The sequence below is a fragment of the Diadema antillarum genome, unplaced genomic scaffold (genome assembly GCF_040938485.1).
Source record: "Diadema antillarum isolate AM-2024a unplaced genomic scaffold, OU_Dant_1.0 seq00000819_RagTag, whole genome shotgun sequence".
NCBI lineage: Eukaryota > Metazoa > Echinodermata > Echinoidea > Diadematoida > Diadematidae > Diadema > Diadema antillarum.
In genome coordinates this window covers 2,038,778-2,060,551 of record NW_027271696.1, presented here as the reverse complement: position 1 = coordinate 2,060,551, position 21,774 = coordinate 2,038,778, and the positions used below count along the sequence as shown (strand labels likewise).

The window sequence follows — 21,774 nt, the reverse complement described above, 5'->3', positions numbered from 1 at the left end:
AAAGGGCTGTCATTTCATCAAGCATCCCCCATTACGTATGCTTTTTTGTGACTGCCCCTGCAACGTGGAGCATGACGTCATGGAAGAGAAAATGCAATAATTTACTGTATTTTGCATGTGAATGATCAATTGAATTTGTCTGTAAAACTTGATTTTTTCGTATACATTTGATATTGCCAAGATCTCTACATTATTGTTGTATTTCCGTTTGTATATTGTATACTTGAAAAAATAAAGCTAAAATAAGCTACATAATACGTACAGGCGAGTACCTACATATAGCGCGATTGGCTGTTTGGGAAGTGAGATTTCGTTTGAAACCTTTATGTGTTAATATTTTGTCTAATTGAAGGAAGAACGTGAGTAAGAAAGAACGTGGCTTCTTAACATTTCCTCAATTAAAGAATTAACCTCTACTCTCTTAAAAAAATCGAGTGAAAATTTTCACTCTTAAAAGAGTGAATACAAAAAAGAGTGAATTTCGAGTGAAATTGGAGTGAATTTTGAGTGAAAATGCTCATTTTCACTCATTTTGGAGTGACGTCAGGGATCACTCGAAGATTTTGGAGTGATCCCTGACGTCACTCCAAAATGAGTGAAAATGAACATTTTCACTCAAAATTCACTCCAATTTCACTCGAAATTCACTATTTTTTGTATTCACTCTTTTAAGAGTGAATATTTTCACTCGATTTTTTTTAGAGAGTAAATCACTCTTGTGAAATGTCCCACGTTGAATAAAGAGGGTATTGTTGTTAACCTCTTCAGAAGACGCTAATTGCTATCTGGCTGAATCACTTCTCATTAACAAGGCACTATATATCCAAAGGACATTTGCGATAAACCCAGTAGGAGATTGAACGACGGCAGACATGAACTTACCGTGTGCAGCACTTTCATTCTTCTTTTGCTACTGTAGCTTGGTGATGGTGAGCGTTTGAGGGTTTTTTTTGTGTATATGTTGTTCTTTTTTACAGCGACAAGGCCAACGTATCAGCTTTGTCACAACATACCTTCTATACAGAGTCACCCTAACGATACATGAAATAACAATATCAAAAATATCAGTGTATACAATGTAATATGCATTATGAGCAAGAGAGAGAGAGATTGGGAAGGAGGGGATGTAGGCAAAATCAGACGAGGACATCAAGAAGGAAATTAAAAGGAATGTACGGACAGACAGAAAGGCAGAAATGAAACTGATATCACTGACAAACATGCGAGGGAGAAGTCTAAATAGATAGACATGATTATACAGGAAAGAGAGAGCAGAAAAGGACACGAGAATTTGTCAATAAACTTTTCAGTTTATATGCAATCGCATCCTCAAAAACAATTTACCGAATTCTGGAACACAGCGACTAAAAATGCCTTAAAACTTGTGAAAGTAACGGAAGAACAATACTGAAAGTTATTACTCAAAGATTTGATTTTTAAAGGTAGATATGAAAATGTGATTTGGTGTGCAAAACTAAATTGCTAGGTGGTAATACCAAAAAATAAAATGAAATAATGATAATCTCTTCAGCTACAAAATGAAGATTTCAACACAAAATGGTGCGATGACAACAATAGTGTGTTTTCTTCTGGACCCCTCGGTAGAACAGCTCCACCATGAGGGCGGAGCTGAGTAGGGCCATCCAGCCGCAGTTTCATGTACTTTTGTGATAATTTCTTTGTATTATTCAATTAGAAGTGATCTGCATATTTTATTTTGCGAAAATAAAATCAATCAATCAATCAATCAATCAATCAATCAATCAATCAATCAATCAATCAATCAATCAATCAATCAATCAATGTAATTGGTGTCTAATACGATGACGTTTACCATTAAAATCCAGGACGACGTTTAATTTTGAATGATATTGCACAGCTGCTCCTGTGATACATACATTTTGCATATGATAGACCGCGTAACGATTGAGGGGGAGAGGGATGAACCCCCCCCCCCCAACAACACGCAAATACACACTCTCACCCACACTTTTGGCAACAACAACAAGAACAACAAGAACAAAAGTAACAACAATGCATTCTGCGGGAGCAGCAAGACTGTCACTAATTCAGACGGGGCACAATGTTTTGAAGCAATCCAGGACCATTCTCTTGTAATTTAAACACGTAATGCTGTCTCATATTTACACTGCATGTATATATACATATACATAATATAATATGTATGTATATATATGTGTATATATATATAAATATATATATATATATATATATATATATATATATATAATCAATATATAGGGCCTACATATATAATAGAGAGAGAGAGAGAGAGAGAGAGAGAGGGAGGGAGAACTGCTTTACAGACCTGCCTTTTACGTTAGAGTTAAATTGTCACCAAGTGAAAATGCTAATGCGAAGTATTATGCGAAGCATTAAACGTGAAGCATCTCTGAAAGCAGTACAAATAAAGAGTAAAGTTTACTTTTCTCAGAATTTTATTACGCATTGTTTAGTCGTAGAGACTGAAACGTCTTCTTGGTCGTGCAACGTTCCGTTGTCTCTTTATCACCAAACCAGTCGATGAAATTTGAAAGTCATAACTGAACTTGCATTCTTTTTATTGTTGAAAAAAATGAAAATAAATGAACTGAATTGATTTAGTTTAAATGAGGCCTGAATTGAAATGAAATGAAATGAAATGAATTATTTGTATATACCTACGTGATTATGATCACTTGAAGAGCCAGAATATTTAACATCCTGACTTGTTTTTTCATATCCAACTCGTCACTGCCATGACTATGTAGTTTAAATACTAGTCAGCAAAAACATTTGCTTGGGGGACTATATCAATTTAGCACTCGTTTAAAAAGCAGTACATCTGTTTTCATCAATCCATAATAAGAGTAAAACGTGGCCATAACAGCTTGGCTCGGTCACAAATACCATTATGAACTGCTACGAACGCCGTACGAGCGATTTTTAGACAATTTCGTAAGATCTTCTTCAGAAGGCCGCACGAAACCCGCGTTCGTAAAACGTTGGTAAGTTCGTAGCCTGATCGATGGTCTTGTCCAAAATTTTTTTTAACTTCGTACGAAACCCTCTCTTCATAAGGCGGCCGTACGAACGTCGTACCAACATCGTAAGAACCACGCAAGATTTTGTAGGGTCGAGAGACAATTCTGGAAGCCTTAAATAACATTCTTACTATGATTGTAAGAACGCCTTAAGTCGTTCATAGAGGGCTCTTACATCTTTCGTTAGTAATCCTTACGAACGGAGAGTCTTACGGCGTTCTTACGAGCAACTCTTCGAGTTTGTAAGGCGTTCGTAAGGCACGCTTAAGGCGTAGGTACACAATTTGTGCAACTGTTGAGTTTTAGGGGGTATAAAGCCAAACGCGCGAAGTTCAAATCCTCACTCTGTTCTACAGGTGTTCGACCAGAAAGCATCTCTGTTATGGGACCAAAAGGGAAGGCAATCAAAGGGAAAAGGGGAAAGAGGAAGAAAACAAAGGAGGAAGACCTTCTTCTTCCTCCTCCTCTTCCTCTACTTGCAGATGCAGCTGCAGTTGTAGTCTCCTTGGCACTACTGCCATCTTGAAGTATAAAACTTTCACCTGTTACAGAATTTCGACAGGACACGGCAGCGTCTTTTTAACAACCCGACAAAATGTACCCCCCCCCCCAAAAAAAAAAAAATAAAAAAAAAATCGTAAAATCTTCTTACGAATGACTTGAGAGTGCCGTGAGTTGCAAGTGCGACCATCTTACGACATAAAGAAATCGTAAGATGGCCGTAAGTCTGACGAAAGAATAACCCAAGGCATTCTTACGAAAAACGTACGAATTCTAGGGCCATTGCATAACTGAAAATCATTTCGTTTAGGTCTTAAGTTGTTCTTGCGAATTAAACAGCGGTCGTACGAAATTCGTAAAGGCCGTGTCACACCAGCCTTGCGTGCGACTTGCAAAGAACAATTTTGACTACCCGGAGGTCCCCGTAGATATCCGCACATGACAGTACCTAGCATGTATCTCATAAGTAGTAGCCCGGAGGTGCGCACGCATATTTTTTTTTACCCGCAACCGAGTTTAGGCCCTGTCACACCTTTCCGGGCAAGCTACTCGGGCTTGTTACGTGTAGGGATTTTCTAGCATACCGGACATTCCTGAGGGCGGAAAAGGATTTGTGCGAGTCAGCGCATGTGTCTTACTTGCTGGACGCGTTATACTTGCGAGTATACTGTGTGACCTTTGTACCAGTCGCGTGGGGCTGACAACTTAGTGAAGGAATTCCTCTAATGGAATGGCTGAAATCTCACAGAATTTCATTATCTTGGCTGCATACGGGACTGCGAAGTACCTGCGTGGGAATTGCCTGGGAAGTACTGCCGCTAAGGGTCTCCTACTGGCGTTCTGCGTGGACCTCTACGGGCATTCCCGCGACTCACCCGGAAAAAGTTTTGGTCATGCTCAAAACTTGGCTGCGGTTAAATCGGACTTGCGTGACCACCTCCGGGCAACTACGCGCTAGATACTGTCAGGTGCGGACCAACTGCGGAGAGCTCCTTGGAGTAAATTTGTTTCCCCGCAAGTCAAGCCGCAGAAGTCCCCCGTACGGTATGACAAGGCATGAATGAAAATTGCAAACATTCTTGTTCGCCCGCTGAAAATCTTCTACGTGCTGGAAACTACCTCCTCGCCACAAGCCCGCGTTATGGTGTGACACGGCCTTAAGAAGGCCGTAAGAATCTGTGCCCTATCTATACGAATCTCCACGAACTCCAGAATTCGTACGAACAGTGACATTCGTACGAACGCATCGTTCGTACGAACCTTAAGAGTGACCGTAGCTAAAGATCTTCAGATATCAATTTTATACCCTTATCGAGTGAGTAGACTATAGCGACGATTTGTAATGGCCAGTACAAGTACTCGTCATCGCATGTGCACGGTGAAAGGGGAACGAGTGAAGGGATGATCAACAACTGCATGGTTTAAGAAACGTAGTTTAGACATGGGCTGCGAGGAAAGTCTCGAAGGTGTTCAAACTTTATCTGTAATAACATTAAAGCATGTAGACTTGAACTTTGGTCTTTTTGACGTCTGTTGTCAGGTTATTGCATATAAATACAACACCCTTAACTCGTAATCAGTTACTGAACATCAGTACATTGATATCACAACAGGCTCTTGACTATAGTAACCTGTATTCCCTTTATCTATTGGAAATTAGAATTACCTGCCAATTGATTTACCCTCTGTATTCTCTGTGTTATTGATCTAGGAATGCCGTCCACTATTTAAAACCAGGCTTATTTACTCCGCCATACTTACCGTGTCTCTGCATTATTAACGATGACATCCTGACAAAATCGCGGATATTGAAACTGAGAAAACTGGAAAGGTGATATAATAAAGCTAAAGTTAAAGAAATTTGTTGCCTATTGAAAGGGCTTAATGCCTAATAACCTTTCTTCCGAATTTCAATGTGTAGCACTAATTTGAAATTGGGAATATATCGATTTTCACGAAGCATTTTGCCATAAGTGGTCTATATTGTGTATAAATGCCCAATCCCGCACCAGCCAGTCGGCACTAAACCTTCGAACCGACATTGTAGTACTGAGTCGGTGCTCCCGGGTTCTTACTGTTGTGTAATATTTTTTTGAAACTAGTGCTATTTTTTGTGTGTCAATTGCTTGCACATAGAAGTGCATTATTAATGCAATAGCTGACTAAATTCTGAAAATAATTATTGTGATTGAAATAACAGGTGCAGTTGTGTTTTTTTTCTAACTTCGTACAACATGAATCCTGTTTCTAAGAAACATTTCTTTTAACTAAGTATTAAAATCGACTAGTATTTTGGTAGAAGCAGTGAACTTAAGGAGGCTTTTATTCAAGTCTTCCTAATTTAATTGATTACTGACTATAGGCAAATTGATCCTTGCCCCTTGTGAAGTGGAACATAGCGCACTCGTTTAAAGGGTCTTTGCGATAATTGCTCTCAGCAGTTATCTGATCACCTCAGAGACCTCCTAAACATTAAGGGTTATGCCAACAACTTGTCTGCAAAGTATGATATTATAACAAATACATAATGTCACTTGAACTATAAAAGCTGACAGATAACGAGTAATATTCGTTGCCAGCTGATTGTTCATCGTTATTTACAGATGGTGATGAAAGAAGAACAAGGTTTGTAATTTAGGCTGTGCATGCATTCCTGCAAAGAAATACAACAGATCTCATAAGTCAAGATTGTTTCATCATGGCAGATGCTCCATGGATTAGCATAAGTCTGCTTATCTGCAGTTTAGCCTTTCAGGGTAAGCAACAAGATCACCTTAAACTTATACATAACAATTTTAAGTTAAGTTTACTGGCATCCTGGCGGGAACTTGTATGTATATTATTTTTCTATATGTTTATCATTTTTCTATATGAAGATTATCATCTACATAATTTTTAAAAGTAGCATCAACAATGATAAATAAAACGACAAAACTGCACATATACACTTGCAACCTAACTCACCTTTGCACTGATGCATTTTGTACCTATACCCTACTCAGTTATATGATTTGATATGTATTAATTGATTTGTAATGAATTATAAGCCATATGCTTTTCCAGAGGCGGTCATCAAATTCAAGCTTCAGCTTAAGATGACGGTCTCCTGCATTTTGTATGTATTAATTCGATTGAATAATCAATGTCTTTCTAATTGTTTCTGTATGATCATAATTCACCTTGCAATATTTCATTGCTGGTAGAATTATTATAATTATTTATATTCTTTTGTGTTGGATATAATGTGATTAGTATCGGAAAATTGTTTGTTACGTTGTATATACTTTGTGAAAAATACAGAAATAAATCAAATCAATTCAAATTAAATGAAACATGGGCAAAACGTGCCATTTTCTCTGGATAAGAATGTTTACTGAACATAGGGTAGATCTCACTCCTCAGAAATAAACACGAATGAGTTCGTTGTGTATATTTACACCTTTAATGTCACTCTCATTATTGTATTTTGAAGCCTTTTCACCGAGGCTTCGACATAACTATTATTCATGTTAGGAAAGTAATCTCACGTTGGCGTATAAAATGCACGATTTTCTTCTTGAGACCCTTCTCTCCTTATCTCTTGAATTAACTTGTCATCTTCCATCAACACGTATTATGTTTCTCTTTTATTTCTTAAAGTTTTATGATGTAAGCCTTACAATGTGAAGTTCAGCCTTTAGTTTTGATCGTTGATAAGGAGCAATACATTTATCTCTTCTCAATGTAGCCAATACAATAGATATGAATGAATGAATTCAATTATACAGACTAATCATATAATGGAAGAGTTGCTAGGAAATTACATTACTGTCTCATTTAATTTGCATTAAAGTTTCAACTAATTATAACATATAGGGCCTACCATCGTTATATCATGGAAATGGAAATGTGAAATAATGCAATTCCATGAAGTACTTCTCAGTAAGATTGATATTTGATAGTCAATCTTCTATTATTCGGGGGTTTTACTGTTTTTTGTTAGATAATATTTTACCGTTCATCATAGCAGACTTGATCATTACAATATGTGCCATATTCACTGTCATATTTATTGTATCTATGGCTGGCGTGTATAAAGGCCAAGCGCAGGACGTGCATGAGGTATGCTTCGATGATCTGGGGTGTTTCAATGACGACAGCTGTCATGCCATCGGTTTCCCGCCCGAAGAACCCGAGTTCATAAACACGCGATTCTACCTCTACACCCGCCGAAACTGGAACACAGCTCAGGAGCTGGTCTTAGGCGACACCGAAGGCATCCGAGCGTCGAACTTTGACCCGAAGAAGAAGACCAAGTTCTCCATACATGGATGGCACTCCAGTGCGTTTGGATCAGGACAGATATCCAGGAAAGATATTTTCCTTCGTCAGGTAATTCAATTGCTCTAATTTGTGACCTCTTAAAGTTACAAGTATTGACCATGATCACAATATTATGGGCTATGCTATAAACTCTGATTCTACCATATTCTTGCTACTCCTAAGCGCTTCTTAATACTCTGCACTATTGCTGTATGGATATCTTACGCAATTAAAAAGAAAAAAAACAAGTAAAAACACCCAATAATATTATAGCAATATTTAATAGCACTATAGCATTATAAGATGATGCATCACGAGAGTGAGAGATTAGGATGTCATGTACACGTATATATCCACTTTAGATACGCAGGTATAAATAGACAGAATATGATTCTTAGATAATAAGTCTCTGTTTCTGGGAGGTTTTGAAATGGCACGGGAAAAATATGGAAATCATTCATCTCTGATTTGATTCGCTTCAATAATGTTTCGACTTAGAATGTGCATGTATTTCAAAGCTCACATAACAAAGAAGAATACAATGCAGGTTAACCTACTAGTTCAACGGGAAAACACAAGCATCATGATAAAGACCGTCACTTCATTTTTTGTTTCTGTCTATGTGTGTACCCGTCTATATAGAGTTGATCGGCTCAATGTTATGATATCATATGGATATGGCGGTTATTAACTTCTAAGAAGGGGAACTGTTTCCCCTGCTCTGAAATAACCACTGACGTTATATCATGTTTCAAATATGATACAGCGTCAGCGGGCGGATCTCTGCTTACAACTTCTGTAACGGACAGTAGCAATGTAACACTTGATAGGCCCTAAATAAAGTTTATCAGTTGATAAATAGTACAGAAAATGTTGGGCAGAGTACTTACAGCTTTTAAAGTCGGACGATCGTCACCCCTAATGGTGCGTTATTTCGTAATCTCCCGAACGACCGGAGTTTGTGCATGCAATTGGGCAATGCCAGACTCGGTGCTATATCCATAAACGTGTGGGACAATGCTGCCACTGAGACACATGTGTGTGTGTGTGTGTGTGTGTGTGTGTACGCATCATACACAAACATTGTGACCGCGAGCTGCCGTAATTGGAGGAGAGAGGCCAAAAGACGCGTGGCTCTTTTAGCCTATCTCTTCATGCGCATGCGCACTGAGAGTGTGCGTCCCTTCGGAAGCTCTCGTGGCTCGGGCAGCCATTTTGGGTCAGGAGATTTGTAGTCTAAAGTGTTTTTCGCTGACCATTGAGCCAGCGCTATTCTCATTCGGTGTCACTACATTTGGTACAGAATGGGGGAGGCAGCGTGTTGCGTTCGTCTCCGTGCCGCACAAACCACTCGCCATGATTGTAAGGCTTTAACAAGCGCAGTAATCCTACGAAGAGCAATCGATGAAGTTTGCTCTTATAGTTACACGACCTGGGAGGGGCAGAAAGCTGCGGCCCCCTTGGAAGGGGCCAGCGGTAGTTATTCGTAAGATCACTCCCTACCTTTATCAAGTGTCCTACAATCGGACTACTTATGTAACTAATCATGACCGATTGAAGGCCTGCAAGGAAGGCCCGCTCAAAGTTTTCACTATTTATCATTAAATTTTGTTTCTGGTCAGTTTTCCCTTACCTTGTTTTAATTATATTAAAAAGATAAAAAAGCTGCATCGCTTCGGTGATCCCTCGCATTTATTCCAAAGTTGATTTACATCCTTTGGGTTTATGTCAGGTTAATGTGTGTGTGTGTGTGTGTGCGTGGCACACATACGCACACTATAGCTTCTGACCACACGAGCAAAGAGAATAAAGGATTTGTGGGACTAACATCGAACCAGGGCTTTCTATAGCTCAGTCGGTAGAGCACCGGTCTAGTAATCCGGAGGTCTCTGGTTCGAATCCCGGTGGAGACCCATTTTCTTTGCTCAAAGTTATATATATATAACATAGTAGTTGCTCCGCGTATTGGCAGTACTATAGAAATAGCAATAATAATGTCACAACAGTGGAATGCATTCAATGCCAATCTTGATTTAATCCGAATTTTCGAGGATCCTTCCTCTTCATCAGGGATGACAGTGCGAATGAATTTTCACAGTGATATTAACAGGCAATATCACTGTTAATATCACTGTGAAAATTCATTCGCATCCCTCATGAAGAGGAAGGATCCTCGAAAATTCGGATTATTCATTAAAATCAAGATTGGCATTTAATGCATTCCACTGTTGTGACATTATTATTGCTATATATGACATATATATATATATATATAAATATATATATATATATGTGTGTGTGTGTGTGTGTGTGTGTGTGTGTGTGTGTGGGTGGGTGTATATATATATATATATATATATATATATATATATATAAATATCGGATAGGGCCACGCCAATATTTTTGTTTGATGCCAAGTGCGGTCGCTATAAGATCGTCACTACAAAGTCATTGTTTTTTGTATAGATTCGTAGGCCTATAGCTGTACGATTGTGAGATTGTGCACAGGGTATTCGTGAAAGGAAGCAGACTTTAGCTGGGGGCAATGAATGTGCAATATGTGTAATAATCCATGGAATATGATATTGGTGTATAGTTTGTATGAAGTATCTTTTAATGGAATGTGTCTTAGAATATCTATATCTATATATATATATATATATATATATATATATATATAATATGGCAGTAATTGATTATAGTTTTCTGTGTATACAATTTAGTATATTCACCATATTACGATGTATGGAATGTTAAGTTCCTTGGGATTTTTTTTAGTATCCATTCGGTGTTATATTTAAAGTAATTTCTTGTTTGTCTGTTATCATAATATGTCCATGATGTACTATGTGTGACGCAACCACATTTCCATACCATGTTTTTATACATAATTTGGACAAATTATAAAGAAATTAAACTAAATACTAATTTATGGTATATGTATACATATACGCATTTAGGAGGACGTTAATTACATATTGGTGGACTGGCGTCGCGGGGCTAGCGGTTTGAATTATTGGAAACAGCACCAGAACACACGGGTGGTTGGACGAGTGGTGGCTCTGATGGCCCGTGAGCTCAACCTGCATGGAATGTACTACAAAGATGTTCACCTGATGGGCCATAGTCTTGGTGCGCACACGGCGGGCTACGCTGGGGCGTTTCAGCGAGGCTTTGGTAGAATAACAGGTGAGGTCTTTGCAGCAAGGGCGAAATCCCGAGGGGCAAAAAAAGAAGAAGAAAGAATCATTTTCCTAGCCTAATGAAAGAGCACTTGACTAACCACTTTCAGAATGCAGGGGGAATGATTGCTACCCATAACATAATTATGTCAGTATCAAGTTGATGGAATGTGTAATTTGCATGAAAAATGAATCTCTGTGGAATTCCCTTTATATTTTCTTTATATTGTTGTCCACACAAGACGTCATAACTTCTAGTAGTCTCCTCATCCAGCGGTTCCAACACAAAAAATTTAAAAATGCGATTGTCCAATTTTCCTAAAACTTTCACTGATGTGTTCTACTGATCTTGCTGCTTTCACTCAGTCCACATTTCATTTTGGGTTTTGGTTTCCTTTTACAGGTAAACATTTTTCCCCCAACATCATTTTCAACTTTATTGCTTGAGAATGTTCTTACAATTTCACCAAAAGTGGGCACCAGATCGTTGAATTTCATTTCTAAAATTCAAAGGTTCCCTCGTCTGCCCCTCCCACACTCTCCCCCTTTGGTTCGTCTCGGTAGACTTAGTACATGCACAGTAAACAAAGACACAGGCACGGAAAATTGTCTTACTTATATTTCGATGGGAAGATTGTTGATTTGTACTAGAGTAGTGTTACATACTGACACATTAAAAAAACATGTGTTTTGTGTTTGATCGCTAGTACTTCGGAATCTTGACGATTTGTATAGATTATCTTTAAAATTGATAGTCAGTAGAAATAACGTTATCCTATTCTTCGCTATCACATCACCGCTGTAAGCGTTGTTAAACGTGGATGGTTTGTCTAGCGATGACAATATTGTAGTATAGCCCGGCAGTGTGGTTCCTGTCTGATTTTGTGGGGAGATTGATGTCGTGTAAAAAGAAAATACAAAAAAAAGCCCAACCAAAAACACCTGTACTGCAAGGTACACGCCACAATATGATCAAGGAGGTACTAGGCTCGCCTGTCTCCATGGTATAATATAGAACTCGACTGTTATGAATATTTATATTTTTTTTTCTGCTTTGCCCACATCTTCGCAGGCACAGATCCAGCCGGTCCTCTCTACAGAGCAGACGAACCTGAATGTCGGCTCGACCCTACAGACGCCCTCTTCGTTGACGTCATCCACAGTGATAGCAACGACAACATTGGTAAATAGGCCTACTAGGTTCAAGTGCAGATAGTCATGGTTAACCCTTTTGTTATGGCTTCGATTTCTGCTTTTTAGAAATTGAGGTGTTCTGCAATATGTTGTGGCTTATTTTTTTCTCTTTTGCCCCCTTTTTGACGACAGATGGGTCATCAGGATTTCTATCCGAACGGAGGGCGCCACCAACCGGAATGTCCCTACGGGGCTGACGTTTTACGCGGCTGCAGTCATGATTACGCTTTCAGATACTTCACCGAGAGCATTCTCGTAGACGTCTGCCAGTTCGAGGCTTTCCCCTGCCCCGGTCTAAAGGCCTACCTCGCCGGCTTGTGCCGGACCTGTGGCACAGGTTGCTCCGTCATGGGCTACCCTGCTGAACAGTACAAGGAACTTAGTGGCCAATTCTTTTTGGAGACAGATGACGAATCGCCCTACTGTATACCGAGCGATTAGTTCAAGTCCGAGCTCAAGTTCGAAGCTATCACAAAGCTAAGCAATGCTGTCGTGAATTTCCATCATGTCATATCGCTTATTTGAAATATGGGTCAAGGTTTGTATGCAGACATGATGGAAGTCGAACATGATCTCCGGCGATGTAGCATGAAATTATGATGCATGTATGATTTTAATACATGGCAAAGTCAAGCATACCAAGCATAGACGGCGGTAGTCCTCTTCTCACATACCGATGAATATGAAGGTAAAGACAAACTAACGACAAAGTTTGAGAAACATATATATATATATATATATATATATATATATATATATTTGTGTGTGTCTGTGTGTGTGTCTGTGATAACCTGAGTCTAAATTTCAACGCAGACTTGGTAACACCAACGACGACGAAAATGTCCATATCAAACTCAAATCAGATCATTCAGATTATCAACGTTTTCTCTACATGTTCATCGTATAATCAAACACATTTACCTGTCTTATGGGAAGATGTTGTTTAATCATGACTTTATTCAAGTTCAAGAAAGTGTGAGAATAACAAGTACACAAAAGAACCAGGTCCACCGTTTCATTCAAAACGAATGGCAGGTTTAGACACGTACATGGGGGTACAAAACAACAATGTTAGAGTTTACATTATTGCAACCCATATCGCACATAGAATATCAAATATTACCGGTGATCAATCAATAAAAAAAATCAATACATAATACTATTTCTGTGTTACAATAACAGCAGTGATGTAGTTATCATCCACAGTGTTAATACAATAATCCGCATTAAAATCTTAAATATCAACCGATAACATATCAAATTCAACGACGGGTTAAAATGTTGAGACACTCACCAAAACAGTGATAACAATAAGGATGTCGGCGGGCGCGGTTAAATCCGGAATTTTGGGCAAAATTTTGCAGCGGTGAAAAACCTTTCCGAGATTGCCGTTGCGCCCTCTATATATCAAAAAGTCTTTCCATTTTTGTTGCTTTTCTTGTTGCAGTTACATTTACATAAAGTTTGTAAGAGGCACGTGATATAAAAGGAATCCATAGGAGAAGGTATTGGTTGTTACTGTGAAGAGATATGAATGTGGGATTTTAACTTTCCAAACAACTTTAACTTTTTTTTAACTAGAAAATATCAAAAAGGATATATATCTGTATGTGGTAAACTCTGGTCTTCACACCAAAAGAGTCGCGTCAGTACAAATGGCTACCACACACATTGAACATGAGTTTGGCAGATTGATGCAGTCGTATGATAATCTCCCAGGCTACGAATGCTTTCTGCAAATTTGATCGAACCCATGATAGTGTTTGCGCGGCGTCTTGTCAACAGATATCACTCACCGTAGTAACCATTGTAGTTGAGAAGATCAATAAACCTGGTAATGCAAAAGATTGTCTGACGTTACAATACAGAAAAAAACATTCATCAATCATGTTCAAGGGATTAGCTTGCCTAGACCAGGTAACCAAAATGGTCCATCAATTAGCTTAATTCGGAAAACGTCCATTTCAATTGGTTTTAAAATGAATGTATACTAATCCTTTTCTAACGATATCGCCAAATGCGGCTGTCATAATATGAGCACCATCTGAATTTATAAGGATTTATTACTTAAGTAATGCATCACAGATGCTCAACTCAGTGAATTAAAAAACCAACGTGGTGTAAATTGGTGTAAATTACTTTTTTTTTCTGCTCATGTGCAAAGTGGAACCCCGAACTGGCTTATTGATAATGCTGGTCTCACGATAATGATACATCACTAGGATTCTTTGATCACTGAATACATGGCATATTTATATTCATAGAAACAGAGAGAGGGAGGGAGAGGGAGGGGGATGGAGAAATTGGCGTTACCCTGGCAAAGGACGCGAATATAGTCTTCATGACGATGAGTATTTTTTTTTTTTGTATTCTTCCCAAACATCTACAACTGCTTTAGGAACTTTATTTCATATACATGTATTTTATACCTTATTCGTGTTCATTCCTATGCCGCTGTAACATGAGGGGCACTGAAGAACTTCTCATGTGAATTACCAGCACCGGGCAACCGGGACGGGTTGACCCTTTTGTTTTAGTTTAGAAGCATTATGTATGGTAGAGCCAAACCTGTACTGTTCTTGACCGTTTGCCTAGCCTTTAACTCACCGGAAAAACCTAAGGCAAGATACTAAAAAAAGAAAAGAAAAACAAACCTAATTGTATTATGTCTTAGCAATACTGTCAGGACGCTACTTATAGTTACTGATAAAAATCGATTGCTCCTCGTCTCGACCAACACAATGCAGTGATTGCGATGGACTCGCGGTTGTATAAGGGTGTCGGGAGATTTCCATCTAGAACAAAGTCGGTTTAGTCCGAACCTTCTGAAATCAACAGTTAACCAAACAAAGTTGATTCAAAGGGTAACAATAATCCAAACAAATGCTGGTCACTCGGGAGAAGATTTTTTCAGCTAATTGTACATACATTTCGTATTTGCGGGCTGTGATAATGAACGGATTAGCGCTTCTTATTTTGGGCCTCCCAACCGATAGTATACCAAATAAAGTGACCGATTGAAACGGGCCGGACATTTAGCTTCCATTCATCATGACGGTCATTTCACACATTGGATTATATCTGCTGCTCAATAGCTTGGCACTAATAGGTAAGCCACCACGCATCAGTATTATTTGATACAATTAGCTTCTACTTGAAGGAAATAGTCTTGCTTTTTAGTGCTTAAAACCTTTCTAGCCCTGACTTTGCAGTGTGATTAGAATGTCAAAATACTAGATAAGTAATTAGTCACAGTCATTTAGTGTTACAAACTATTTGTATTCGACGGACACATTTCGTTGAATCTTTGTCACGTTTGTCATAATAAGTGCATCAAATCATTCATTTTTTTTTTACAACAGATTTGAGAGTTGTCTCTGATATTGAAAATCTCACGGATTAGTTAGAACATGTTCAATCATGTATTCATTTATTCATTTTTATTTTCAACTCGAAACAGTATACAGTGGACTCCCGTTAAACGAAGTCCTTGGAACCAGCATTTTTTCGTTGTACTGGAATTTCATCATAACCAAACAAATAAACAATTTAAAAACAGAGCGGAAAATGTTGCGGCCTAAATCTTTATTTCGTTGTTAACGGAATTTCGTTATAATCGTGTTCGTGATATAACGGGAGTGTACTGTACTAGGACATGCTACGGACAACAAAATAACAGTATATTGACATACACTAATATCACATACACACCTTGTTTTACAAATAGTGGAAATAACACTTAGGAATTGTTCACGTAATGTTTTAAAATATCATTCTTGCAAGATTATACCATGTGAAAATTATTTTCTCCTGTCTGCCTCTTTGTCCTTTGCTGTCTCTTATCTTCTTCTTTTTTTTATCACTTTCTTTTTCAATATGGATGATGTTCATAGTTATTTCAGAGAAAAAGAAAAATCACGACTTTTTTGGCCGTCGGAATGCTCGATTACAGTAGTGAAGATTTTTGGTTAGAATGATTATTCTTCCATGAGCTTATAATCAGTACATCACGAAAGTTGAAAGTCGTAAGATTAATACTGATCAACTGGGCATCAACGATTCAGGTTTTTTGCTGGCACAATACGCCATGACAAAAGAAAGACATTTGAATCAAATTCAAAACTACTTTATCACTTTCTATCGTATCCTCTCACTAAAATGTTACTTTGATCGGAGAATAAGCAGTGACTGGTCCAAGCAAACGGTGGTAACCTGGGTAACATGTCCCCTTCGACCCATAGGTGTACACGTTTGTGTAATGAATGACAGAATATTAATGGAGAGCCAATTGAACCAGAAGAACCAAATACCCAGCAAATACATAACGTTTTCAAAACGTTTCCTAAAGTTTTTTATTGTTTTAGGTTCCGTACGTCTTCGTACAAAATGAACGTTTTTAAAACGTACATACAACGTCAAAAATGGGACTTTTTTTACCGCAAAGCACAGGTTTTGGGGAAAATGTTTTAAAAACAACAATGGACGTTACAAAACGTTTTTATTATGTACGCTTCGTCCTTAAAAAAACGTCCACAAAACGTTTTTATGAGGTCTGCTACGTCGACTTCGTCCTTAATGAACGTTGAAAAAACGTTTTTATTTGGTCCGCTACGTGTTCGTCATTGGTTTCTGTATCATAAGTATTCATGCCTATTTATAAATATTCAAATAAGAAAATATAAGATTTGAAAACTAGTGGAAATAAATAAAAGACATAGAAAACTAAAGATTTATGCTGGGCTCAAACTTTCTCTGTTAAAAATTGTACCTACGTTAGTGTTGTTATTCACAATTTGTGTAATGAAGATGTATTTTCATATGTTAATAATCTTAATTATAAGGTATGTGTGATTCAATTTTAGTAACCATGTCTTCATGCATCACAAAATTTTGCTGGTATATGAATAATGCGATACAGATTCATCAATTGGGAACGTGACGTAGTACAGGTATAAGGGGTAGGACATTAGTAATAGGTTAGGATAGGATTATATGGGATTAGGATTAGAGTACATTAATCCCAGATTGTGCCTGTATAATTTCGTAACTATACTTCTTTTTTTAAATACCCAATAAAAACATTATACGTTCTTAAAAGGTTTTCTGGGCGTTCTAGACGGATATGAAAGGTTCTCTAAACGTTCTGGAACGGGTCATAAGACTTTTTGAGACGTTCTTAAAACGTTTTTTGAACGTGCTAGACGATTTACAAAGCTTTTCTTGACGTCCGCAGAACGTCCACAGAACGTTTTAAATATTCTTTAAAGGTTTTACTGACGTCTATAACGTCCAAAAGGTTTCTGCAAGTCCTTAAAAGTTCCAAAAGGTTGTTTATTGGTTTCTTAAATGTTTTGAAAACGTTTTATAAAGTCCATTTGAAACGTTTTAAATACGTCGAAAACCTTCAGAACGACCTTCTCAAAACTTTTTGACAAAACGTCCAAACAACGAACTTGAAACATTTCAAAATCGTTCAGAAAACGTCCAAATCTTAGCTGGGTAGTGTTATGGTAATGCGGAAAGGCTAAGAATATGTTAATAGACAACTTTATACTCATTGAAATATACAGGCAAATTTATGATGAAAAGAGATACGATGTCAAACAATCTCACGATTACCACTTATAGCGCACTTGTGCTCGATCTGCGCGATCATTTTCTTTCAACCAAAGACGTCATAAAACAAGTATCAATATAATTATTATAAACTTTCAAAATCCCTTATGAACTCTAAACTAAGAAATGCACGAGAACAAAACAGCTGGGAAAAAAAAGGATCTGCAACACTAGCAGCATTGCTGTGCGAGATTGTTCAAAGGTATCGCCTCCGAGAGAAGGCGATGAGGAGGATGTCACCGAGGATGAACTATTTAGATCCTTAGGAAAGACTTTTCGTGCCGGTGGTCCTGTCAGGCATACATTAGACATTGGCACATGCTTCACATCACTGCCTTCATACGCCAGTGGAGTGGAGCAGACGAGAGAATCAGATACGCCAGTCAACTGACCGAGGAGCCAGTCTCGCAAGGGCACGATCTCGCAGTCACACCGCCATGGATTCCGGTCCAAACGTAATGCGAGGAAAGTGCTCAAACCTTTCGGTGAAATCGTCATCAAGTCATTGCCGTCTAGTCGCACGGTTGCGAGAATGATCCCGTAGAACGCCGAATGCTCGATGTATCTGATGTGGTTGTCGGCGATGTCGATTTCGTCGAGAGAGGGGCAACAATTAACAAAAGACCGTGCTGGAATGCTGGTCAGATGGTTCTTATTGAGATATAGAGAAGAGAGACTGAACACTTTGCTTGACATGAGTGGACTTATAGACGCAATCTCATTGTAAGACAAGGCCAGTGTCATTAAATAGGGGGCATTTAAAGACGGCATACTGATGAGACCCGATTGAGTTAAGGCTAAAAATATGCACTCTGGTAGCGACAGATTTAAATCGATTGTTTTGAACCTATTATTTGTTTCGTGTGTCATATTAGTCATATTCAAATTCTGAACATGACTGTGGTTAAAGACGCGTAAAAACTCGTTTAAACAAAGGTTAGACAGTTTAATGACAATTAAATCTTGCGCAAGATCCTGGAATCCGGATACTTGTGTAAGAGGATTATTCTGAATGGACAGACGATTGAATGATGAACACCATCTAAAAGCTGAGCTGGAAATGTAAGTCAGTCTGTTCCCATCTATGACAAGCTCTTTCAAGATACACGTGCCTTCGCCCGCAAAATGAGTTTCGTCAAGATACGTAAGGAGGTTATAGGAAACGTCTGCGCTTGTAAGTTTAAGGAAGAAGGAATCCGGTAAAGCATAGATATGATTTCTTTGTCCTAAAAATGAAGCCGAAGAGATAACAACACCTGGTTCAGAAATGAGGTTATCACCAACATCGAAAACAAAAAACATTCTACGATTGAACACTGAGTTGTTACCAACTGAATCGATTTGATTTCCGTACAGGTAAAGTCTTTTAAGTTCTGGTACCTTCCGCAAAGAAACATCCGCCAATGTTTGTATTTTGTTGTTACCCAAGTCTAATTCGACTAATGAAGGGCACTCGCTGATTGCGAATCTGCGCAATCTGTTTCCAGACAAATTTAGAATTTCCAATACTTCTAGTTTTTTCAGCTCTTCCACTGATTGAATGAGATTGTTTTCCATATGCAGAGTTTTCAGAGAAGTCGGCATAGCTATGACACGTGTCAACCTATTCCCTGAAAGGTATAGTCTCAAAAGCGAGGGAAATCCTCTCCAAAAATCATCTTTGATATACGATATGAGATTATTTTCAAAGTAAGCTAACACTAGGTAACTTAATTCTAAGTCGTGTTCTAAGACGGTCAACTTGTTCCCTGATAGTACAAGGATTTTCAGCAGATGGCCGTCGCCCTGGAAATTGTTCAAGTTCTCAATGACATTGTTTTGTGCCATGAAATACTCTACGTTCTTCAAATGAGGTAAAAATGCAACTTCAGTTAGCTTGTTGGTGCCGATATCTAAGCTAAAAAGGCGAACGTCATCTGTTAAAAACGCATAAACTTCAAATCGTATGATATCGTTTCCTTGTAGATCTAAAGTTCTAAGGTTTGGAGTCACTGATACATTGAATAAGAAAACTCCGCTTAACCTGCATTCCGATAAAGTTAGAGAGGTTAAGAACAAGTGTGTCCTCACGAGATTATTTCCCGTGAAATTTGTATGCAGAGTCAGACTTTGAAATTGACTAACCTTTGCAGTGCTTTGGGTAGGATTCAGCATATTTCCTCCTAATTCGATAGTTATCAAATTCGGAGATTGAGAGATGTCTGGTATGGCGGTGAGCAGGTTTCCTCTTATGAATAAAACTGAAAGAGAAGGTGGCAGGTTCGAATCAACCGTGTGAATAAGATTTCGGTCGATGATCAGGTGTTCGAGAGACACCATGTTTGCTAAGCTCGGGAGGTGTCTGATGAAATTGTCGCTCAAGTCAGCAAACCGTATGGAAACTGCACACCTGGACAAGTGGAGATCGAACAATTGAAGTCCGGTAAAATCTGCATGTAGCCTTTCGACGGCGGATGAAACGTTTGCCAGACCTCGTAGATAGTTATAGGACAAATACAGCTGGAGCTCCTTAGCCAGAGATACCCTCTGAAAGTCGCTGTCACTGACGACATTGATGTAGTTTGAGAACAAATCTAGTGTTTCAAGCAGGGGCATGTTCTGGATTGAAAATACGTCAATGATGCGATTTTTGTCGAGTGACAGGTATTCCAGAATGAACAATCTTGCGAAAGCGTTACGGCCGATTCGACTTATACCATTTTTACCGAGATCGAGATGTTTTAGTCGTGTCACGTTTATGAAGGAGTAATCTTTAATCTCGTCGATTCTGTTACTCTGTGAGTACAATGTGTGGGTGGTCTCAGAATCTATGGATGGGATAACTTCAAGGGACCTCCGCTCGCAGTTGATAATTTGCCCATTACCAGGGCAGCTGCATGCCAACGGGCATCGAAAATCGCCTGCACATAGTAGAATGTGAGGTGACAATAGCGTCAGCCAAATTGCAATTGTAACAAAATTCTTGAGCTCTTGAACGCGGGGCTGACTGTGTTCCATATTTGAAGTGGTCATTTCAAGACGAATACTTCAGTTCATGTTGTTGTTCCTGTTATGCTCAGATCAGCAACTTCGGAAACAAGTCATGGATTGTCTAGTTGACAGTCTGAGAGTCTTTGAAAGACTACAGAATCAGTCTGTGGAGGACGTACGGTCACCGCTCACTGCGCACACCAAAGTGCTGTCATGTAAACTATGCGCTTCACTATTCTGTAGCCGAAATCTGCGTTCGTCAGGAGTCCACACGCCGATCTGGTGAGTATGATGAGGTAGGTACCCTGCATACCCTTGCGAATTGCCGCGTTGAAATACCTTGAAGAATCAACTCAATCTCATTTTATATGCGTGGCTGCTTTTGTCGATTTCGCTGTCTTCCATAACGGGATACATATCTCATAATGCAAACTATAGAAGTCATGCAGTGATGCAACTTGCTGGAAAATGACATTTCTTTCAAATACTGTATACGCCGAATATTTCGCGAGGTTATTATTTCTGCGAATTTCGCGAGTGACTCTGATCCCGATGTGGAGGTGACGTACGCATGTACATTTTCTCCGTTCAGTAAAGGACTCCACGATCGCGAATATAACCACTCGCGAAATCGTCGGAAATTCCCAATTTACGAAATATATACGTATACAGTAATAGGTCAAGGGAATGAAGTATTTAATTTGTTTGCTTCATTCTCCATCTGAGGAGATGGCTGAATAGCCGGTATTAAGCTGCAGTAGCTGGTCTTCCGTGGGGTCCAGTTGGATGTGAGGCGAACCCGTCTGACTTCACTGGGTTGTGCATCCTACTCTTTTCGCGATGAATGAATGAAGCGGGATCTTTTACATGCATGAGTTGTGACTCTCTCGTACATGGGACCTCCATTCAATGTTCTACTCAATGCGATGTAAATGAAATTAAAATCAAATGATAAACGAATGATA

At 38.7% G+C, this 21,774-nt stretch overlaps 1 protein-coding gene across 1 annotated transcript; it reads left to right on the top strand.

The window, feature by feature from the left end:
• Positions 1-7,604: 7,604 nt before the first annotated feature.
• LOC139739832 (pancreatic lipase-related protein 2-like) lies at positions 7,605-12,664 on the top strand. The gene is given in 4 exon segments (XM_071650426.1): positions 7,605-7,916; positions 10,808-11,036; positions 12,102-12,235; positions 12,356-12,664. Coding segments are annotated over 4 exon segments (984 nt in total).
• Positions 12,665-21,774: the final 9,110 nt, after the last annotated feature.